Source organism: Exserohilum turcica (genome assembly GCF_000359705.1).
Source record: "Exserohilum turcica Et28A unplaced genomic scaffold SETTUscaffold_2, whole genome shotgun sequence".
Classification (NCBI taxonomy): domain Eukaryota; kingdom Fungi; phylum Ascomycota; class Dothideomycetes; order Pleosporales; family Pleosporaceae; genus Exserohilum; species Exserohilum turcicum.
The window spans coordinates 1,381,292-1,402,650 of NW_007360025.1; the positions used below are offsets into that span (position 1 = coordinate 1,381,292).

General features: G+C 53.2%; 9 protein-coding genes across 9 annotated transcripts; 3 read left to right on the forward strand and 6 right to left on the reverse strand.

Annotated features, from left to right (window-relative positions):
• Positions 1 to 883: 883 nt before the first annotated feature.
• SETTUDRAFT_115439 (uncharacterized protein) lies at positions 884 to 1,586 on the forward strand (the record flags this gene model as incomplete). The annotated part of the gene is made up of 4 exons (XM_008027254.1): positions 884 to 995; positions 1,061 to 1,098; positions 1,163 to 1,220; positions 1,276 to 1,586. 4 exons carry the CDS (start codon positions 884 to 886, stop codon positions 1,455 to 1,457), a joined length of 390 nt encoding a protein of 129 aa, XP_008025445.1. The 3' UTR covers positions 1,458 to 1,586.
• Positions 1,587 to 1,795: 209 nt separating this feature from the next.
• Positions 1,796 to 3,677, reverse strand: SETTUDRAFT_41375 (uncharacterized protein; the record flags this gene model as incomplete). The annotated part of the gene is made up of 10 exons (XM_008026925.1): positions 1,796 to 1,899; positions 1,960 to 2,055; positions 2,135 to 2,403; positions 2,462 to 2,483; positions 2,533 to 2,556; positions 2,605 to 2,755; positions 2,809 to 2,850; positions 2,902 to 2,966; positions 3,238 to 3,334; positions 3,423 to 3,677. The coding sequence occupies 10 exons, from the start codon at positions 3,675 to 3,677 to the stop codon at positions 1,796 to 1,798; spliced, it is 1,125 nt and encodes a 374-aa protein (XP_008025116.1).
• A 616-nt stretch (positions 3,678 to 4,293) lies between these two features.
• On the reverse strand, positions 4,294 to 5,090 carry SETTUDRAFT_163011 (uncharacterized protein). Its single transcript, XM_008027255.1, has 2 exons — positions 4,773 to 5,090; positions 4,294 to 4,693 (listed from the first exon to the last, which is right to left on the reverse strand). The coding sequence occupies exons 1-2, from the start codon at positions 5,010 to 5,012 to the stop codon at positions 4,481 to 4,483; spliced, it is 453 nt and encodes a 150-aa protein (XP_008025446.1). The 5' UTR covers positions 5,013 to 5,090; the 3' UTR covers positions 4,294 to 4,480.
• A 398-nt stretch (positions 5,091 to 5,488) lies between these two features.
• SETTUDRAFT_135267 (uncharacterized protein) lies at positions 5,489 to 6,751 on the forward strand (the record flags this gene model as incomplete). The annotated part of the gene is made up of 2 exons (XM_008027256.1): positions 5,489 to 6,285; positions 6,352 to 6,751. 2 exons carry the CDS (start codon positions 5,489 to 5,491, stop codon positions 6,674 to 6,676), a joined length of 1,122 nt encoding a protein of 373 aa, XP_008025447.1. The 3' UTR covers positions 6,677 to 6,751.
• Positions 6,752 to 6,899: 148 nt separating this feature from the next.
• SETTUDRAFT_178817 (uncharacterized protein) lies at positions 6,900 to 10,335 on the reverse strand. Its single transcript, XM_008027257.1, has 4 exons — positions 10,238 to 10,335; positions 7,931 to 10,154; positions 7,542 to 7,881; positions 6,900 to 7,488 (listed from the first exon to the last, which is right to left on the reverse strand). Exons 1-4 carry the CDS (start codon positions 10,280 to 10,282, stop codon positions 7,014 to 7,016), a joined length of 3,084 nt encoding a protein of 1,027 aa, XP_008025448.1. The 5' UTR covers positions 10,283 to 10,335; the 3' UTR covers positions 6,900 to 7,013.
• A 602-nt stretch (positions 10,336 to 10,937) lies between these two features.
• Positions 10,938 to 11,312, reverse strand: SETTUDRAFT_153655 (uncharacterized protein; the record flags this gene model as incomplete). The annotated part of the gene is made up of 4 exons (XM_008027258.1): positions 10,938 to 11,033; positions 11,095 to 11,141; positions 11,186 to 11,249; positions 11,310 to 11,312. 4 exons carry the CDS (start codon positions 11,310 to 11,312, stop codon positions 10,938 to 10,940), a joined length of 210 nt encoding a protein of 69 aa, XP_008025449.1.
• A 519-nt stretch (positions 11,313 to 11,831) lies between these two features.
• On the forward strand, positions 11,832 to 12,459 carry SETTUDRAFT_163012 (uncharacterized protein). Its single transcript, XM_008027259.1, has 2 exons — positions 11,832 to 12,129; positions 12,249 to 12,459. The coding sequence occupies exons 1-2, from the start codon at positions 11,893 to 11,895 to the stop codon at positions 12,306 to 12,308; spliced, it is 297 nt and encodes a 98-aa protein (XP_008025450.1). The 5' UTR covers positions 11,832 to 11,892; the 3' UTR covers positions 12,309 to 12,459.
• Positions 12,460 to 12,786: 327 nt separating this feature from the next.
• On the reverse strand, positions 12,787 to 14,055 carry SETTUDRAFT_171206 (uncharacterized protein). Its single transcript, XM_008027260.1, has 2 exons — positions 13,613 to 14,055; positions 12,787 to 13,552 (listed from the first exon to the last, which is right to left on the reverse strand). Exons 1-2 carry the CDS (start codon positions 13,644 to 13,646, stop codon positions 12,987 to 12,989), a joined length of 600 nt encoding a protein of 199 aa, XP_008025451.1. The 5' UTR covers positions 13,647 to 14,055; the 3' UTR covers positions 12,787 to 12,986.
• A 2,633-nt stretch (positions 14,056 to 16,688) lies between these two features.
• On the reverse strand, positions 16,689 to 20,437 carry SETTUDRAFT_115457 (uncharacterized protein; the record flags this gene model as incomplete). The annotated part of the gene is made up of 2 exons (XM_008027261.1): positions 16,689 to 20,127; positions 20,188 to 20,437. 2 exons carry the CDS (start codon positions 20,435 to 20,437, stop codon positions 16,997 to 16,999), a joined length of 3,381 nt encoding a protein of 1,126 aa, XP_008025452.1. The 3' UTR covers positions 16,689 to 16,996.
• Positions 20,438 to 21,359: the final 922 nt, after the last annotated feature.

Consider the following 21,359-nt stretch of genomic DNA (forward strand, 5'->3'; position numbering starts at 1 on the left):
ACAACTGATGTGAGCTAACCGTTGCTGAAGGTCCCGGTTTTTTTGCCAAAGATTTATCAAGGTCACGCAATGTGCTTCTACGAAAAGATCAACTTCCGCTGCAGCCACACAGAATACCGACTCGTACAACATTGCCATTTCGCACGAAACGACCCTGGCCACCAATGCTTCGGCGCTTGGAACCTCAAACGCGAATGGAATCAATCCGAAGCAAACTGCACCAACTGTACAAGACAAGCTTATCTGACAGTGGCTTGTGACGCCCAATCGATATACGGTGTTGACAGAAAATGAGACCCGAGGGCAATGATGCTGACTTGAGTGCGAGAATCACGGTGGTATAATTTCTATCTAATGACTAATAGCGGAGTTGTAAAGAACCTGAATATCATTTCTATCCGGCTGTATGTTGTAAGTATTGCGTTTCAGCAACAGCCTGGGATGATACAGGCATCTTGACTTATACTTGAAATCTGGGTGGTCGAATTCTAATTCTAATTTTTCTGTATACTATTGGCACGTGTATGTAAATAGAATCAAATATTGGGTAATATGACAATAATCCTTGCAAAGCAAGTATTGTAATCAAATCTTTGGTATGTGACTGGAGTGGCTATATTCGCAGTCAAAGAGACAGAAAGAACAGTCTTCAATCAGAGAATGAAGTAATGAGTTATGGATATGTTAGTATAAGCAAGGGGATATGAACATCCAAATGAAGAATATGATGAAGATGTCACTTCTCAAGTGGAAGTGCGCAATGCGACTAGACCTGGTACAGTTTAGCGTCAAGCCCCTCCTCACCGGCCGAGGCCCGCATGTTTCTCCGTCACGGACACTTACTCGGCACTCCTCTACACATACCGAACTTTGAGCATCCAACATGTCTGACGCCGCTGAACCAAAGAAGGAGAAGTTTGCTCCTAAAGAGCCCGTTACGCTCAACCCACCGAAAGATGACATCATAGAACGTGATTACCTGGCCAAGTGTGACGGTGAGCCTCTTTCATGACTGACTGCAGTCTGATGTCTGAACGATCGGCTACTAACACTGTCATAGGCACAAATGAAGGCTACCCAACACTGGTTGCGATCAAGGTAGTTAATGAAACCCCATTTGGATAAAGTGCAAATGTACGTGCGACAAGCTGACGTGATTTAGGGCGATGTTTTTGACGTGAGCGGTAAAGAGACGTATGCACCTGGAAAGGGCTATCATGGTTTGTTATCTCAAACCCATCCACAGTTGATGGCACAGCTGATTTAACGTACCAGTATTTGCGGGTAAGGAGCCCAATCGTGCCCTTGGCCTGTCCTCTCTGAAGCCAGAGGATTGCATATCCGACTACTCCGGATTGTCGGACAAAGAGAAGCAGGTTTTGCACGACTGGCACACATTTTTCAGCAAGCGATACAACATCGTAGGACGACTGCCAGCTGATGGTGCTAATCTCTAGAAGCTGTCTATCTCAAAACATCAGCAGGCGGACATCTGGCCCTCGAGGTATTTTCAGTCATGAAGGACGCTCAAGGAGATCAGTTACTAGACGTAGATATCGGAATGAAGAAAAGCACTTTGAAACAATCAGCTTGTACAAGTACGCTTGGTTCATCAGCAATCGCTTTGATTCACTGGCTCTTTTACGATAATCTGCATATATACAGACATTACGCGACTCCAGGCATGATGCTAGATCTACTCACCAGCACGGAGCGATCAACACCTGCTCTGAATCTTCATATTATACCGTTGAAACTCTTGCACATAACTATATACACATCCATGTGCGATATCCTAAGCTCCCGCCTTTACTATCAATCCAATCAAAGATTCAACAACCTGTGCAGCTGCCAGCACCGTGGTCTCGCCGGGATTGTCATAAATAGGGGCAACTTCAACTGCAAGAAATCATCAGCCAACAATGTGGTTCACTGAGGAGAAATCCGGCCAGAACGTACCAACATCAGCGCCAATAACATCCAATCCTTCAAGACCATCCAGGATAGACAGCAACTCTCGTGTGCTCCAGCCACCAACCTCGGCGGTTCCCGTGGCTACTTTCCATGTCAGTCACACCGTTCAAAGCCTAGTCTGGTAACCATGATGCTGTAACAACGCTTGAGCAGAACCTACCGGGTGCAAAAGCCGGATCAAGTACATCTATATCCACGCTGATGTACACTTTACTGTCACCTACACGCTCCTTCAACTTTTCAATGACACCCGATACGCCGATGCGATCGATATCTCTAGCCTTGATCATCTGGAACCCACACCGAATGTCATTACGCACATCTCCTTTTGGTCGTGCAACGGGCGCTCGAATACCAGCGTGCATTGAGGTATTGCGGATCAAGCCTTCTTCATGCGCAATATGCAAGAAGGTCCCATGGTTTACGCCGCTGTCATTCCGGGAGCCTCAGTAGTGCATACAACGCACCAGTTCGGAGCCAGACTTACGCGTAGTGAGAAATACCTCCGCCTGTTGCACACGTTAGCAGGTAGCCGTATATGTGAGGACTTGAGCTCACCCAACACATCGGGATCCCAGGTATCTGGCGAGAAGTTAGCAATGGCAAGGTATGAAGACTGGGCGAGCGCACCTATGTGGCTGTCGAAATGTATCACGCTTACTTGGCCCCAGTGGTGATATGCTGAGCGCAGTGCAGACAGCGTGGTCGTATGATCGCCGCCCAAAGTGATGATCTTGGGTGTTTTATGCTGTGTGGAGTTGGTTTCTCTTGAAGAAACAATCTTGCAGTAATAGTTAGCTACGGTTCGAATCAAATTGTGGGTATGTGACTGACCTGGTGGGCTTGGTCAAGCTGCTTTAGGGCTACAGTGTTGTCCTGTCGTAACGCTCAGCTAGCGTCGCCTTTACAGTGTGCGAATGGCCTTACCAGGAATGTCAAAGGAGCGTCGCCGCAATCGACTATTTTGGCCCAGTCAAGTAGCAGGTTCTCTCCTACATCAGGTCAATCACTGCTCTTTATCCGCATAAAACAGCTGCTATGATTATGAGATTGGTCTGTATTAGTAGGGACGGAGAAGATGCAGGAATTAGCAGCCTCAGCCCACAAAGGTGGTTCAATCATAATTTTCTACAATCACTCGCGGAGCTCCATTATGTGATCAGCAATCTCGGTGGCCCTCACCTAACAAAGCTACCGTATTCGAAGTCCAGATTTCTGGAAACGAGCATAGCATGTAGTCTTCTTCACATCATTTGCACTTACCAGTATAAATGCTCCACCCCGCATCCGGAGACATTCTCCGCGACCCAGCTCGTATACCGCCGGGACCAAAGCGCGCTCCTGGACGAGCCGTCACACCCTACCCTTCTCGATTAGCCTCTAGTATCAGAACCACACTTCCATATACCAATAGATATATTCCTGTGTTGAAACGGTACATATCTTACCGTATCGAAGGGTGCACCGAGAATAGCAATATCAAACGGCTCGACATGCTGGCCTTTTGGCGCCAAGCAATGCACATAAGGGAAATGGGCGAACGTCATGAGCCCCTCGAACCTAGAATGCGTGATGTCGGCATCCAACCAGTCTTGAGGCATAACGTGCTGGGACGAGTATCCCGTGACTGGCGGAAACGTGATTTCCCGGGTGTGTGCGAGCGCGAGGAAGGGCGCGGCAGATAGCAGGGATCGTAGGGCCATTGTGATGGAGAAGGCTGTGTGTGTATGGAGTAATAGGCTTTTGATGAAGTTGATGTGAGGTTTGATATATATAGATAGAGAGATAGATGGCTTGCCCCAGCACAAGACGTCCATGTGCTGTGCCTCTATGATGCATTTGGCCAGTAGCGATAAAGGATCATTCTAGCTTCTAACTGGTAAGTTTAGCCGACATGTAGCCCCTCGTTTGGATGTTGTTCTGCACTGGTTGCTAGCCGCCTACTCGGTTGATAAACGCGAGTCAGGAACCATGTATACATCATGTTGCCTGAATGGTACTAGCGTGGGCAGACTTCATTTCAACATGGTGAGCTCCGCGGGTCTTTTATTTATCTGGCTTTTTGTACCATGTTTAAAATAAAACAATTTCTTCTTTTTTTGCGGCTTGAGCTTATCTGTGCAAGTCAATCGGTGATACGGTATTATACTCACCCAAGCAGATTCCAGATTGAGGGAAGTATAGGTTTAGCTTTCTTAAGTAACTGGCTTGGACCCCGCATCCTGCTGCTTAGGCTGCTTTAGGAATTGATAGTATATGAAGAAGGGTTTCGATTAGTATGTACTCTTGAATTGCTCATGGAGACACCTCACTATCCTTCGACTGTCATATGTTTAGTGTGGTAGTAGATACACCAAGTCTATGGGAAACTTGTACCGGTAAGCTCACATGGAAAGTAGAGCCTAATCCGACCTCTTCTACAAGACTGTTTGGTCGTGACATAAATCAGACCAAATAGATTTCTGCAAATCTCATCAAAATCCCATTTCCCAGAAGGAAAATACTCTTATCGGTTGAGCACGGCCGTCACTTCACACTCATACAACAGCGCTTTCTTCGCCAGACTAGCAACTCCGACAACTGTATCCGGAGGAAGATGGCCATCAGCATTTCGATTCATAAAATCGATCCATAGTTCGCCCCAACCCCTATCCACGACGTCTTTTGCGTCCTGCTCCTGATCACCCGTCTCCTTGACAATGTAATGGCGGACGTGTATCTAGAGCAGAAGCACAGTCAGCAAGACGTTCGCGTAGCACTTTCATAGTAACGTTACAGGAAATTAGATGGGTGCGTACAATGTCGCGCGGTGTTGCACCGGCAGCTTCTAAACACTTGTGGATGGTTTCATAGGCCGCTCTTGCTTGCTCCTTGATACCAGTAGGAACCGTGCCATTTTTCTGAAGACCTGTTTGACCGGCTAGGGTTATGAGCACCGATGAAGGGAGTATAGGCGTGACGCAGACTTGAGAGTAGGTTGGCGGTGGCTCTGGCACCGAAGGTGGGTTAAAGGCCCGTGGTTTGTTGTCAGTTGCCATGGCAAAGACTGTGCACACTCCCAAAGCCAAGTAACAAAATGACGCCAAAAGCAACCTCTCCCTATAGAAATGGCAACAGGCGTATCCTTGAAGCCATGGCTCGGCACGAGGGGAACATGCAGTTGCACTTGGCGTCATGGTGGGCGGGCAAACTACCCCACCTCTCCACTTGGGCCAGTCGTGACATCACCGACACTTCTTCACGCCATGTCTGCCAACACCAACCACGGACACGCCCCAAGGAAGGCTGCGTAACGCCCACAACATGATTGGATCACGGTGGAGATGCAGAGAATGAAATGCCCACGAACGGCTCTTGCAGCCGCACCCGGACGAATAAGGAGAAACCTCGCACGCGCCCGTCTCCCGTTGTGAATGCGGGGAAACCTCCTCCCCCTCTCTCCAGCGACTAGATACATAAACAGCCCCCCGTTTATGCGCCGTCTCCCTTTTCACGACTCTACATAATCCCCATCATGGCGTCCGGCTGGTTCACCAAGGCGTCGAGCGACCCGAGCCGCCCTCCCGACGTGCGCGTGCAAGTCGGCGAACAACGACCACATGATTTCTATCTGCAGCCCAGCTCGGCCCAGACAAACACTTCGATAGTGTCACGTGGCGTGGATACAACACACTCGCAGGTCCACGTGCATAATCCCTCGCTGTTCGATGTCGGCATCCTCAAAGATACGCTGGTGCCGTCGTTTTCACTCCATGCCAGCTTGGCCGTCGTGGCGTATAGCGCTGCGCGGTACACGAACCGTGTTGAAGCAAAGGACTGGCTGTGGCCGAGCGGCCAGGTAGTAAATGCGTGGTGGTCTGCTGTCGGCCGGCGCATCGCTGCTGGCTACACTGTGTCACAAGCTTTCCGCCGCCTCTCGTGGCATGAACGCGTCGTGCTGAGCGGCGTTACGCTATGGGGCGGTCGCCTCTTCTACCGCATTGCTCGACGGTCTCTGCAGCGAGGCGAAGACGATCCGCGGTATGTCGAGGTCAAGGAGGAAGAGGGCTTCTGGAACAGCGCACTGTTCAAGGTGTTTATCCCCGAGGCCTTCTTCCAGATGCTCATTAGTCTCCCCTTCACTGCGCCTTTCCGCCACGAAGGCGCCGTCATGACGGGCTACCATCCGTTTATCCAGATGCTGGCCGTCGGCCTGTTTTCGTCGGGCCTAGCACTCGAGAGTCTTGCAGACTACCAGCTCGACAAGTTCAAGGCCGAAGGAAATAAAGGAATCCTGCGTGAGGGCGTCTGGAGCATCGTTCGCAACCCCAAGTAAGTCCCGCTTCCAGACTCCCCCCTTAGCCCATCCTGCCCCCTTGCTAACGCACATCTTACCAGCTACCTTGGCGATGCCCTCGTCCACATGTCCTTCATCGTCATGCTATACGGCTCCGACATGCTCGCCCCCATTGAGCTCCTCGGGCCCGCCGCAAACTACGCCTTCCTCCGCTTCTTCGGCGGCGACGCCCAAAAGGAGAAGCACCAACACCGCCGCTACTCTGCGTCGTCGCCCGACAAGCTCCGCGAACTGGAAAAGTTCCGCGCTGACAAAAACGCCTTTTGGCCCAGTGTCGACGAGCTCAGCAACAAGTGGCTATGGACTGTGCTCGGGTTCGGGGGCCTTGGAATCGCTGTTGAGCAGACGTTGAGGGCGTTCCATTGAGGTATGTAATAATCTGTTCTGAGATGAAAAAGGACGAAAATCAAAATACTTCATGTTTATGGAGCTGGACACCATGATTTTTTTACTCTTGTATCATACAAATTAGCTATGTAGTTGGCTGCAATATTATGTGTTTAATATGCAATGCCTACACAGGGACTGGCGAACCACACTTCCGTACGAAACAAGGTAATGTTGAATACAAACGATGCATGAGCAACAAAATCGTATAGTCTACTCTCGACACGCTATGCTGCATATACTACGGCTAAAAGCAAAGTCCAATGCTATATCATACACATGGGCCGAACACAACCAACCCCCTTTCTCAATAAGGCTACCTAGCACCCAAGTCCCATATTCTCAGTGTCTCGCCCTTGCCACCTCGCTTCTTGTTGCCCTTCTCCTTGCCGCCCTCGGTCAGCTTCAACATGCACTTGGATACGCCGGCCAGGCACTCGAGCACCTCGCTCATGCGGCCCGTTTCCAGCAGACAGCGTTGCACCCACTCGTTGCTCTTGTCGGCAATGGCAACGGCAACTTCCATGGCCTTGATGGCCGGATCCTTGTTCAGGAACCACGATGCAGATTGCAGCACCGAGAGGTAGGCAAGAATCATGTCGGGAATGTAGGCCTTGAAGAGGTCCCAGGTTTGCTCCGTCAGGTACTCTGGATCGGCGGCCGAGGAAAGTGAAATTGAAGGCAGCAGGGCATCAAATATGGTCGTGATCGAGTCCAGGAGCGCTTTGGTGTGTTGTGTATCTGGCTTGGCCTTTGCGGCGCTGGGCTCTTTCTGACGTTCTGCGCGGATTCTGCATGGTCTGTTAGCTAGTGTGATATGACATTCATCTAGGAGATGACTGACTGGATGAGTGTTTGTTCCTCCTCGCGCCATTCGCGGAAGAGAACGAGCAAGCGAACAATTTGCTGGAGATCATAGTATGGTGCGCTGACTTTGCGCAGACGCATCACCATTTCCCTGTGCTGATCCGCCTCGGGTAATTGTGACAATGGAATGGCAGCAGCTCGAGCGGTCGTGGAGAGACTGTCGCGGTGCTCGTGAAGTTGACGTTCGTCCTGTTCTTCTGTTCCTGGTGTCATGAAGTCGAACGGGTAGCCCATCAGAGCTTCTGTTCGCGACAACGACAGAGACTCGACGCTGAGATCGTTGATGACCTTTTCGGCGGCAGCTAGGCGGCCATTGACTATGCAGTGTTAGTCGAGGTGATGCAGGTGTAGTGTGACAATACTTACGAAGGAAAATGGTCAGCGCATTGTTCAGATGTTGGAAAGTGTTTTCGTAATCCTTGCCAATGTAGTTGTACCATTGCAAAGCATCGGCAATGATCTCATCTTGATGGCTAATCTTCTCCCCATCGAATGTCCGCTTGATGCGCACACCGGGCCATAGAACCTGCTCCTGAGGGGCGCTAATGGGCTCCAAGATCTTGAACCGCTTGATAGGGTTCGTGATGACGGTGTAGCCCGCGCTGCTGAAATGGGTGAAGCCGCTGTCCCGCGCAGCAAATGTGAAGCTCTGAGATACGACCTGAATCACGTCAATTCGGTATGCTTCCATCAGTGCGACGCAGTGTCGTTGCTCCATGTTGTTCTTGATATCAGGAAGAACACGTGCAAGGGTGTAGGCTGCCCGTTCTTCAATCAATTGCGCGGCATAGAGCGGGATCGCATCAAAACGCTGAGTGAGACGCAAGAACTCAATGTAAGCGGCGATTACGTTATCCATGACCAGGAACTGCTTGTCTTGCTGTGTATCCTCAAAGAGCGTATGTAGGCCGTTACGAAGAATGATGAAGATGTGCACCAAGATACGGAACGCGTGTGGATCCTGGACAAGTGTCTGATAATACCGCTCGGCTTCAAAAGTTCGGTGTTCCCCTGCAGGCTTAGGCGATCGGTCTTCCTCTGATGAGTCTGGGTGTATGATGAGACTGTGAGGCCGCTCGTCGTGTTCGAAAATATCTGCCAAGGCCACACCAACCTTTAGCATCAGGTCATCTACATCTCTGCCAATGAGCGCGCCTTGAATGAGCTTCAGGGGCGAGGCAGCCTGACTAGCAGTGCTCTTCTGCTGCTTTAGTATGCCAACAACCTTTTCAGGCGACGCCTCCCAGTCTCCAATGTTGGCCACAGCATCCTGGAAAAGGAACTTTTGGGTCAGGCTTTCCGTCACCTTGGTGGGGTAGTTCTTTTGGAGGTACGAGTCGAATCGCGAAAGAAGAAGAGCATTATAATGCGCATAGAGATGGTCGTCCCAAGATCGGCAGACTGCCTGGACCTGCTTCAAGTCACCGCTCAGTAGACCGTAGACGGCACCTTCATGAGGTATCCGTGCGCCCCTTGCGGCGTAGAAACACATGCGGCGGAACAAATAGCCAACAGTGGGCCCAGCGACATTTGGGCCACCTTCCGGGTGGCTCTCGTAGGCTGCTCCAATGCTGACTCCGCGCCATGATTCGTTTCTCTCGTAGCACCAGTCGACAATCGTCGTCCAGGGCAGTCCGCGTCGCATCATTTCGTATGCAACCATCCAAAGAGAGCGTTCGTAGTATTCGTCATTCTTTTCAAGCGCGCGCTTTTGCCGCGAGGGAGCGTCTGGGTCGAGTTGGGTAACGAGGTTCGCCGTCTTGTCCGAGGTCTGGATGTTCACACTGGTGGGCTTCAGAGGCTGTTCGGCGCCCTCCATGCGCTTCGCCTGCTTAATCTTTGCTTTGGTCTCGAGCCAGCCGCTTGTCCAGGTATGCGCGCCCTTGCCCGAGTGCTCTTCCAGCCCTGCAATGATGGCCTTGACGTCGCTTTCGCTGTCTCGTGCCGTCTGCTCCAGCCAGCGCAGAACAAGCGCCTTCTCTTTCGCCTGGTCATCCTCTAGTATGAAGCGATCCCAGATCTCGCTGTTCTTGCAATACCGCGCGGTTCCTCCAACATTTTGCAAGCGCGCCGTCTTCTCTGCAGCCACATCGGTGTCGGGATCGGGGTGGTAGTGTTCGATGACAAGCCTGAGCAGCTTCCAGGTCGCGAGTTCTGCCTGCCACTCTCGGAGCTCCTTGACGTTGGCGGAGACAGGGGTGGTGTTGTTCTCGATAGATGAAACGATGGACTGGGACGATTGGTTGAAGAGACTCTGTGCATTGTCCGACGCATCTGCCATGCTCTGTATCTGGCGCCGAACTGTTTTGCTCAGACTGCCCTTGTTCTCCGCCTCGGTCGTTCGCTTCAGCTCCTTGACCTGCGACTCGGCAACATCTTGGAACTTGCCCACCAATTTGATCGTGGTTTGGTATTTGGCCTTTTTCGACTCGTTTCCGTGCGTGTGCCAGTGGTCGACTCGCTCTGCGAACTTTTCAACTTCTTTCCCCACCCGGTCGGCCATTGCGCGTAGCGGCTGGAGGGGATCGTTGGAGGTGCTGCCGTGTGCGGGCCGTGGTGCGCCGAAAGAAAGCGCATTGCTGTGTGATGTCTGGGAGTCGTGTCAGCGGCCAGGGCAGCTCTTTGCGTGTCTTGTGTCTGAAGACGGCCGGAGCTCTTTTGATGGCTTCTTACCTGGGCCGTGTGCTGCGACAGGCGCGAGAAGGGTCGTGAGGCCATGGTGCACGCAAACGAGCGGGATTCGGTGATGGTCAAGAAGAGGTGGAGATGGGGCGACTCTGGGCGGGCGTCGGCGGGCACACGTCAATGGCGTGGAGAGGGCTTGCGATGCCCGTGGTTGCACGCCCCAGGCCCATCGACCACAAAACAGAAGTCGCGCCCGGACGTGCCTGCCCGGTTAGCGCGTTGCCAAGCCAGGCGCGCGCTAGCGGCAGGGTGCGAACAAAATCTCGTCGGGCGGCCCGCGCTGCTGCTTCCTCCTTACAATGTTTTTACAACTACATGTGCTACTATAGAGTCTCGTCGGAAATCTGCCCGTGTTCTACGACGCGCTCATGCCATGTTAGAGAAACACACTTCCTGGTAAAACCGCCTGGACTTCCTCGGGGGGTTGATGGTGCGGACGAGAAAGGGAGTGTTACATGCCTGCAGCAGGTGGAATTCGCAGGTGCATGCATGCGATGGGGATATGAGAAGGCTTCTTGGGCTGCTTCTATCGCAGCTGCGGGATATGGCAAGGCTCGCTATTCAGACAGCCAAAGTACATGGCCGGTCCAAGGGCGGTTGAGACGAGTCTATGAGATGCCCTTTGCGCGCTGCTGCATCTTGAGTCGGCAGGCTGTTAGCTCGGCACATACAAAGATGCGGACTGGACCTACTTGAGCAACGAGTACTTTGGACAGCTCACGGTGCTTGCCTTGTCCCCCTGGCGCTCGTAAAAGGCGTTGCAGCACTCGTACAAGGCGTCAATCTGGAGTGTAGTATATCAGCTTCTCTCCAATGCAGCCCTCGGTTGGTGTTGGCGCGCTGACCTCTTTCGTACACTTTTCTTCGTTGTAGTTGTTCCTCTGTATGCAGTCTGCCACTTAGCATCACACACATCAGACCTGATGCAGAACATACTCTGGATGGCACATGCCCGAGGGTGGCACGGAGGATCTGTCTGCAAGTCCTTCTCCATTTCTCCCTGAGGCTTTGTCAATGCCACTCTCACAGCCAACTCCCCAGCGTGACATCATAAGCATACCATGACAGGCTACGCGCGCAAAGCACCGCAACGCTGGGGGTGTGAAGGTGCTGACGAATGGCGGTTCCAAGCTGGCTAGCGAGTGGCGACGCTAGGAAGTAGGTAATAGAAAATACTCGGTGTATGTAGACGGATGGGATGGTCAAGGTGAGGCTGGCTGGCTGGCTGCAAATGGCCCCTGCTTGTGCTTGTCGAGAGAGCGAGAAGCCCCCACTAATTCTCTCGCACCTCACTCGGTTCCAGTTCCGTCACCGTCTTGCGCCCCGTTGCTGCACCGCATCTTTTTCCCACGCGTTGCCACCGCCCGCCCCCGACGTGACCTTCCCATCCAGCGCGTGCCGGTATTAAGGTACGACTATCTCCGCACCATATAAAACAGCCTCACCAACCCCCCCCCCCCCCCTTCCACGGCCAAATCGCTGCTTCCCTCACCTCGCCCGCTCTCACGCGACTGACTGGCTCCCCTCCCCCTCGCCGAAACAGCCCGCTACCTACTCTACTCTCTCTCTCTCCCGCGCATCCCTCGCCGCCTCTCTCCAGCTCGCTCTCGAAGCGCCGCCCCCCCCCCCCCGAGCCGCCCAAAATGTCTGAAAACGGCTCTCCCAACAACGTGCAGCACAAGCCCGAGGACGGCGGCCAGAGCGAACACCTGAACATCAAGGTCACGGACAACAACAACGAGGTGTTTTTCAAGATCAAGCGCACCACGGCCCTCGGCAAGCTCATGAACGCCTTTTGCGACCGCCAGGGAAAGAACATTTCCAGCGTCCGGTTTCTCTTCGACGGCCAGCGTGTGACGGCCCAAGACAACCCGGATACGGTACGTAGTTCCTTTCCCAATGACACCCCCACCCGCCGCCTCTTTTTTTCTCTCCCTCCTCGCGGGGTAACGGCATCTTTTACATGGCACTCACCCACTAACACGACGCGCGCATACAGCTCGACATGCAAGACGGCGACACGCTCGAGGTCCACCAGGAGCAGATTGGCGGCTGCTGACGAGGCAGCCAACAAAAAAAAACGGCGCCAAACCCTGTTTCTGGGCTTCCTACCCATCATCCGCTTCCCGGTCCCGACAACCGGCGGCTCCTCCTCAGGCACCTCACGCACTTGTCTATACTACTCTTCCTCTCTCCCCCCCCCCCCCCACTCTTCTCCTCTCCCCCTCATCTCCCCCTCAATTTGGCCCCCCAGACCCACGAAGATACGATTGCTTTTTGAGCGAAGGCGTGGCGTGAAAATAAAAAAGAGATGTGCTTGATGTTTTTTTTTGTTCTTCCACTTTTTTTTTGGTTCTGCTTCTCTTTGCTGCTTTGACATTATGTTATATCACGGAATTCTGGCGTCAGGGTACTTACCAAGCCCGTCTTGTGCGGCGCTTCTTTGTGTCTCTTCAATTCAGTAGCCAGGGGAGGGGGGATGCGCTTGCGCGAAGATGACTTGAATTCACCAATACGATTTACTTTCTTGATGCATTGGATTTTGGAGAAAGAGACTTTGATAGCAGTGTACTACTGACTTGCGTGGATCCATGGAGACAGATGTGCAATCCTGTCCCGAGCATATTCCATTGGACATGGAAGATGCTGTCCGCAAACAAAAAAGCTAATTTGTACACTTTCGGAATTTATATATACAGTACCAAGGCGAGGCTTCAGACTACTACGACTACTAGACTTAATCATCCCACACAGCCTTCTTCCTCGCCTCTCTCGCATCCTCTTCCTTCTTCTCCCTCTCCTTCTCTTCGGCCCGTCTCCTCCTCTCCTTCTCCCGCATGGCCCGATCATACTCGCGCTCCTCGTCGGTCCTCTTGGGCGCCCTGACGCCCAACGCCCCAGCAATCATGCGCCCGGCCACGGCCGTCGTCTTCTCAGGCCGCTTGTCCAAGTTGGCCGGGCCGCGGCTCTTGGGGCCCTCGCTACCCAGACTATACATGACGTTATCCGGGTACTCGAACTGCGTGGGCGACGCCGGCGTCGGCGGCGGAGGATTTGGCGGCACGTCGCGCGACGACGTGGTAGACAGTGGCGAGAGCGAATCCTGCGGCGAGCCTTTGTCGCTCTTTTTCGACTTTTTGACCGCGGCGGTATCGACTGCTGCTGCGTCTTCGGTTTCCGTGTCGGACCCGCTCAGGGCCTCGTCGTCCCAGCTGTCGGCTACGGGCTTGCTCTTTGGTTTCTGCAGCGGCTTCTCCGGGTGTGAGGGCGACAGTTGCAGGTTGCCGAGGGTACTTGCGATTTCTGAATATCACGGCTTTTGTTAGTTTGGTTTGTGTCCAATTGAGGAGGGATCGCACATGCCTTCTTCGCTGGGTGTCTTGTGGATAGGCGCCATGATTTCTCTTTCTTTCTTTCTTTCTATCTCTCTTATCGTCCCGTCGATTAATCGTGTATGCGTAAAATATCTTGATGTGTATAGAAAAGCAGCTTTGTCCAAGTTTCTCTGGCGGGCGAGTCTGCTGCTCTCAGGGCCTGTCTTTGCGGGGTAGCCAAAAAGGAAAACAGGAAGCAAGCCCCCGTTCCGTGCGGTCTTTGTGCCCAGGAAAGTAGCTAAGAGCCTCGACTTGTGGAATGCGGGGAGCTCCGGCGATGCGATTGCAATGGTTTGTTCTAGCCGGGCCCTTGCTGCAACGCTACCAAAAGGTTAAAACAGGCGATGGGCGAAGTGATTCAGGTTTAAGGTTTCTGGTCTGCGGGCCCAGAGACTGAGATGGGGGAGAAGCAGAGACAAAAGGCGAGTCAGGGAGCTGCTTCCGAGGAGATAAGGACGATGGGGAGGAGAATGGTGGTCGGTAGTAGAGGACGAGGTGGGATCAATGCGTCTGTCTTTGTTTGAGAGACGACGACGACGAGCTATGTATGCAGCGATGCAGGTAGGAAGAAACGAGACAGAACCGAGTAGCAAGGCGAGAAGAAGAAGAAGAAAAAGAAAAAGAAGACGTTACACGTACGTGTACGTACCCTCCCCAATTGGTGTGCCAATCCATTTCCGCATGAGAAAAAGACGGGGTCCCCATGAAGGCGCGCCGTGCCCTGTTTTCCCTTGGATCCGATGGTGGTGGTGGTCGAGGCCGGCGCCCCCCCCCTGGCGCCGATTGCCTCAGTGTGTGGGGAAAAAAGGGCGCGCGTCACCCCATAGTAAGCGCACCGCCCTGGCCCCTCCGCTTCTTCTGAGGCAATACGCGGCGCGGGCGACCAACTTGCCCTCCCCCCCCCCACCTTATTTTCACTTAGTTCGAGTTCCCCTCGGGTCCAGATCGCAGGTGGCCATATGTACTTTTTCTTCTTCTTCTTCCATGCCTTAGCAGAGTCTCCACTGTGGCTCTCTCTGACGTCCTCGCCGCTTCCATTTTTATTCTACGTACGTACATACCTACGTCTTTTACTGTGATCTAGAAGAACAGGACTAGCTAGCATATGTACATGAATATTAGCTGTACTTGGTTGTAACAGCAACGCGTTCGCCATGACGATGACGATAACCAGCGATAAATATAGAATAGAATTCAATCAAACTGCTCCGTTAGTACGTGCATGTCCCTGGCTAGCACAGCCATCCAGCATCTATCTTCCTAGCGAAAAAAAGAGGGTAGGTACTGGGTACATTGAAACCATGTCGTCTTCACATACACTACGCACGGTAAACCCCCTCACATCCCCCCCCCCTTCTTTCCGCCGAATCTCGTCCTCCCCCACATACACACACGCACACACAACAACCCCATCAAATACTTTCCCCCTTGACTCAAGTCCAGCTCCAAAACACATGCATCACAATCACACGCAACCCAAGACAGCGCCCAGCTCTCTCTCGCGTCCTCCAAAACACGCTGATTTGAACTATTTTTTTTAGTCGCTTCAATGCTGCTGACCTAGTATTTGGTACCTTGTAGTTAGTCGTGAGCACCTTAGCTTGTCCCCCAACTACCCTATACCTGCTTACTTATTTGGAGGGGGGGGGGTGGCGGGCATTCCCCTTCATACATGCAACGTAACAGGCAGGCTACACCATGTGTGGACGTGGGCTATGCTATTGAGTCAGTTGCTATATATGTTTGTGTCATGTTATTTTGTTCGCGTGGGGAAGATGATACATACGTAGGAATGCGGGGCGGAGCTGCGGACGAGGCTGATGGGATCGAGATATCGAGAGCAATGCAATGCAAAGATAAGCTACACTAAGTCCAATAGTCAAGTAACCAAATTTTCTTTTTTTTCGCCTCACCTGTCTTGAGCATATCATAAATCATCTTTCATTTCTATTCTTGTCATTGCCCCATACAACCCACCATTCCCATATCCCAAGCCAGCACCAAGAACAACCACATACACACAATATATACACCATATCCATACATTCCAGTTCCTTTTTTTTCTTACATTCATCCATCCACCCATCCCTCTCCCTCTCTCTGCATCTCTCTCTCCCTCTCTGTGTGTCTAGGTACAAAGTCCTAGGTACCTTACCTAATACATAAATCCCCGGCACAGCTATGGCGTATGCGTAAGTACATAAGTAAGGCCTTCCCCACAAATATCCAATAATGCCTCATACCCACATACATGCACATACATGCACATGACTAGTTCTAGACCACACACACACACACACACACACACCACATAATATGCGCAACATGCACACGCACGTCAACAGCGCACGCGTAGTCGTTCCAGAACAAGAAAGTAAAATTCAAAACCCCTACATGTCTATCCTTTGCAGCATGGTTCAACATCATTATTCCCCATTTTCTTTTTGACCCCTTTTCTTTTTGTCTTCGTCTTCGTCTTCATTCTATTTTTTTTTCATGGCTTTGTGGATTTTCTTGGTACATCTAGCTTGCCTTGTCACTACCACTAGCACTACCATGACCACCACTCTCCCATCACCATGACCAACTGTGCATCTGCAAGTATGACTATTATTCATATTTTGATCGCTAGCGATGTACAAGCAGTATATCCAGCCAGGAATGTGAATACTACCTATAAATAGGTCTCTTGCACATGCATATATACGTATTCGTGTCATGTGACGTGATAAAAGGAATTGAAGAGGAGGATTGAGTGTGTGTACGTGGTTGTGGGATTATCAGTATATATGTATATTATGACATCACACTCACACGCACATACACATACACACACACATAAGAGACATGCACATAGGACACAAGGTGAATCTATAAGGTCATTTAAATTCCACAATTTTCATATTTTTTTTGAAGGGCATTAAACTAAAAAATTACCAAAGGTATAAAAACGAGCACGAGCGTTTTTTTTCCCAGTGTGATTTGCACGACAAGGGGAAAAAAAGAAAAGAAAAGAAAGAGAGAAAGCAAAGTGTGATGATACAAAAAAAGGCGAGACGGGGGAGGGGCGACCAGGAATGCTGCGAGTGCATGGCGACAGAGTAGCCGGCGAATGGCTAGCAGAGTGGCCAAGACCAAAAGTACGCATCCCGGGAATCAGAAGAGAGAGAGAGAAAAAAGAAAAGAAAAATATACCAAACGCGCGGGGGGGAGTAACTCAAAGACATCCCCTTCTGAAAAGCAGATTGCCAACCCAATTTACATCATGAGCCGCAATGGAAATGCCCCAGGTAAAAAAACAAACAAACAAACACCGGAAATAATGCAATGCATGTATGCGACGACATCACGTCATACTTCATGCAGTCGGTCCTCAGGCACTGGAACCCAATCTCGCATCCGAGTCTTCATCCCGCTTGCTGAGCTTCTTCTTGGTTTTTGTCTTTTTCTTGGTAGGAGCAGGCTCGGTGGGAGGAGAATGGGTTCCGCGGCTGCCTTGGCTTTCTCCCTGCTTCAAGCCCTTGACTTCCTGCAGCATGTCGCGGAAACCCTCTTCAAGCGTCGTCATTCGCGCGAGCATGATCCTACTCATACGGTTCGAGTCGGAGTCTTGGTCGCTTTCCTTTTGCATTTCGCGCGCCTTCATCCGCGCGGCCATCTCGTACTGCGTGGTGAAGGATGCAGGCAGCCCGCTAATGTTGCCAAAGTTGGGATTCAGCGCATTGTCTCCAATGTCGGATGCCAGGTCCAAGGCGATTGCGGTGAAAGAGCGCTCGCGAGTCAATTCACCTTTCAAGAGCATGTGAGCCGAGTTCCTGCGCGATGGTATAATGGCACGGGGCCGGGACGAGGACGCAGTAGGAGGCGGCACGCGCTTTGGTGTACGTGCACCTGTCCCAGTTGAGCCCTCCAAGCGGCCCGGGGTAACTGTCCCCGTGGCGGTGCCACTGCGGTTGCCCGTCTTTGGCCGTTTTTCGGGAGATGGCGCACGCGACGTCTTCATAGTATCTTTGATGGGACTAAACAAAATCGTGCCTGTAGACGTATTGCGGTTGTGAGTTGGTTTTGCTCGCTTCTTGCCAGGTGACGTTGGCTTTTTCCCCAGATAGCTGGAATCGGATGGCGAAGCTGTAGTGCCCGAGGCGCGTGGCTGCGTCCGCGAAACACCAGTCATTGGCGTACGGAAGAATTCGTCTTCAGAAGTCTCGTAAACAGTCTTGGGCCGCCTACTCTCTTTCTGAGCTGGCTCCATACGGGGAGTTTGTTCGTGGTCAGAACTCGCTTGGTCGTCTTCATCGTCTCCATCGGCATCAGTCTGCTGGGGCGCTTCCTCCATGCCAGACATTTCAGGCTCATCCTCCTCCTCCTCCTCTGCGATAGGGTGAGCAAATGGGTTTACAGCATCATCAGGATCCGAAGCAACGGTCCTAGTGGCAGCGAGTGGGTGCCTTCGTCTCGTCTGGCCAATGGTTTTGGTTCGGCGCAGATATGGCCGATGACGGCCCTCGAGTCGGTCCAGGACAGACCGCGAGTCATCCTGGGGTGGGGTATTTTCGTCGTCGTTGCCCATTTTTTTCATCCAATCCGACACCACGTCACCCGAATTCCTTCTAGCAGTTGGGTAGCGAGGGGTAGGCCGGAAGCTAGGGTCACGATAGGGCCGACGGAATACCTCTTCGAGCGCCTGATCCTTTTGGAACGTCGTCACAGAGGGCTCGCGTAAGCGAGGGCTGAAGAGATCGACAGGGCCGCGAATACTAAACGCAGGCACTGGCGCTTTTGAGGCTGCCCGGCCGCGTTGCTCGACGAGGTCCGTGGGGCCATATGCAAACTGCGAAAGCAGAACACGCTCGTAGAAAAAGATGACAAAGAGGACAGGAAGATGGGTCAGTTTGATTACAAACCTGTTCATGCGGAGAAACTTTTTGAACGGCATTGTGTACTTTAGCGGGATTAACAGCCACCCAATGACATTGGTGGGTGGGATGTACGAGAAGAGGGCATCCGACTTGACCATGGAGATGGTGTTGACGGCGAATAGGAACTGATGCTCCTCGTCGGCGTTCTTGACTACGGCCATAAAGGAGTTGGTCAAGACGGTGACGAGGATGGTCACGATGAGGAAATGACAAATGAAGAGAAACAGGGCAAGCAACGTTTTGCCCAGGAAATTCATCTCTCCCCAGAGATCCCATGCGGCAGGACTGAATCCCATGACGAGCTGGAAGATGGCGTATGCGGCATCTGAAGCACCGAAATCTCTCTTAAAGGCCAGGCTGAATGCGACAAAGAAACCGCTGCAGCTGATGACAATGAGCAGGAGGATGGCGACCAAGTCGACAGCCATCATTTTGAAGGCGATGAGCAGCTGCGAAAAGTAGCGGTAGTGATCCAGGGCCGAGAAGAGGCGGGGAAACAAGAGGACTGCCGTAGACCCGAGCACGTCGTATGCCATGGCCGCGACCCTGGTACTGCTGACGTCGGGCATGAGGATGCCGTACAGGCGCAGGATGTAGTATGCCATGAACATGAGGAGAATGCCTAGATCAAAGGCATTCCAGACGCTCATAATGTACAGACCGAAGCCCTGCTCGGAGAAGCCCACAACCTCATCGAGCATGTAGCCAGCACTCCAAAACCAGAAGAGGACCTCGAGCGCTGTGATGTCATCGGACTTTTCCGAGAGCACAGCGAGAAACAGGGCCAGCATGATGGCAAAGGAGAGCGTCGAGAAGAGGTTGCGGTAGCGGGGAACACGCAGACGCGAGAGCTTGAAGAGCGATGCCTCGTGGGGGTCGTAGAGCGTCACCGTGCGTCGAAGCAGCGGAGAGGGGGGAGGCAAGGGAGGGGCAGGCATGGGCGGTGATTTGCGACGAGGCGGACCTGATCTTGTCCTTGGCGAGGCGTTGCCCGAGACGTTGGAACTGCGCGCCTGGGGAGAATCTGGCTTGCGGTGCAGACTGTCGGCTGTTGCGTGGAAGACGATGGTGCCGGCCCAGATGGCCTCGAGCTGGCGCACGACGAGGGGGTGCGCGAGGAACTTTTTGGCCTGGGCGCGGATGGCAATCTCGAGCGTCGAGATGCGCGCCGAGCGATGGCCCTGCCGCGACCAGCTCGCGCCACCTGGAGTCGTGTTACCGCGTCCGGGCAAGGCCAGCCCCTGCAGCGGGTCGAAGTCGTAGGAGAGGGCGTCAATCAACTCGCGCGTGGAAAACTCCTTGAGCAGGCGCACGGCCAGCAGCTCGCAGATGAGCGCGCGCGTCTTGCTGACACCGACATTTCCGGGATTCTCCTCGCCCTCCTTTTTGAACTGTAGGCAATTGGCGAGCAGGCAGTACAGGAGGCCGCGCGAGAACTGGTCGGAGCGCAGCTGCTGCTGGATGGGCTTGACGAGGAATTGCGAGACCTGGGGGGAGCGCAGCTGGTCCCACGAAAGCGTCGTTTCGCAGCGCTGGACGAGGATGATGCGGATCGCGTGGGTGGTGTTGTAGATTGGGATGCGGTCTTGGGCGCAGTTAGCATCGTGGAGCAAAGAGAAGCAGCATGTGGGTGCGGCGCGCATACCCAGGATTTCCGGCGAGAAGACAGGCAGCAGGGGCCCGTCGCGCTGGTCCTCGTCGTCGCCGTCGTCGTCCTCATCGTCGTCGCCGTCGTCGCCGTCGGGGTCGTAGTGGGCTACGGGGCGCGGGTGGCGGTGGTCGGGGGCGTCGTCGTTGTCGGCATGGTGGCGGCGGCGATATCTCTCAATGGCCTGCAGCAGGGGGGCGGTCTCGGATGGCCTGCGTGACGAGGAGCGCAGGAATGAAGAGAACATGGAAAAGGGGCGGGCGTGTCCAGAGCAGCAGTTGTCTCTCTCGCGGTCGTCGTGTGCTGGACCGGGGCGTGGGCTCTGGCTCTGGCTCTGGCGCTGGCGCTGGCTGGCGGAGGGAGGGCAGGAGGCGGGTGGAGCAGGCAGGTTTCACCACGGGGTGGGAAATGAGGCACAAAAGAGGAATGGGAATCATGAACCGGCGTGGCTAGAGGAGGCGCACATGGATGCTTCACCGCCCAGCTCTAGGCCGTCATGCGGCACGTTGCCGTCTTGGAGGTATAGGCAATCGGCGTGCTGAGGATGGGCGAGAGGCGCGCGACGGCCATGACGCTCTCGTCCAGCCTTGGGGGCGCGCAGCCAATGGGCGGGCGCGAGTTGGACATGCAGCGCGGGCGCGCGCGCGCGCTCTTTTTTTTTTGCTTTGCAGGGGCATCATGGGCAATGGCGTGGAGATGGACACAAGAGGGTGTGGGTGGATGGGAATGGATGGTGATAGTGATAGTACTAATGTAGTATATCGCTCATGTGGTGGCGCGCGCAGCCTTGGTCTGGGGTGCAGGCCTGTCGTCTTCCTTCACATGCAATGCACAGCCGAGCGAACGGCTATTTTGCTTTTGCGCGCTGCTCGACAGACACATGCATGCTACATACACACATACTACTGCGACATCCATCTACATGTATACACATTTAGATGATGATGTCGTCGTTGCGGCGTCGACGAGCCCTGCATGGTGCTGTGTAGATCCGCCACTACCACATTGCATTTGTCACAGTGCCCGCTATCGGCATCGCGCTGCATGCGGCTATCAGACGGCCTCCCATGTCTGTCTCACCCTCGCCCTCTGCCTCTCGCCGCTCGCCGCGCCCTCTCTCGCCGCGCCCGTCACACAGGTCGCCCAAAAAATGCCTCTGGTCGCGAAAA

Coding starts and splice junctions, on each gene's coding strand:
- SETTUDRAFT_171206 (XM_008027260.1), bottom strand. CDS start 13,646: ATGGCGCCTATCCACAAGACACCCAGCGAAGAAG. Junction 13,553..13,612: donor CAAGACACCCAGCGAAGAAG/GCATGTGCGATC, acceptor CGTGATATTCAG/AAATCGCAAGTACCCTCGGC.
- SETTUDRAFT_163012 (XM_008027259.1), top strand. CDS start 11,893: ATGTCTGAAAACGGCTCTCCCAACAACGTGCAGCACAAGCCCGAGGAC. Junction 12,130..12,248: donor CCCAAGACAACCCGGATACG/GTACGTAGTTCC, acceptor GCGCGCATACAG/CTCGACATGCAAGACGGCGA.
- SETTUDRAFT_163011 (XM_008027255.1), bottom strand. CDS start 5,012: ATGGCAACTGACAACAAACCACGGGCCTTTAACCCACCTTCGGTGCCA. Junction 4,694..4,772: donor GTGCAACACCGCGCGACATT/GTACGCACCCAT, acceptor CTTCTGCTCTAG/ATACACGTCCGCCATTACAT.
- SETTUDRAFT_178817 (XM_008027257.1), bottom strand. CDS start 10,282: ATGGCCTCACGACCCTTCTCGCGCCTGTCGCAGCACACGGCCCAG. Junction 10,155..10,237: donor TGTCGCAGCACACGGCCCAG/GTAAGAAGCCAT, acceptor CACGACTCCCAG/ACATCACACAGCAATGCGCT. Junction 7,882..7,930: donor TGCGCTGACCATTTTCCTTC/GTAAGTATTGTC, acceptor AACACTGCATAG/TCAATGGCCGCCTAGCTGCC.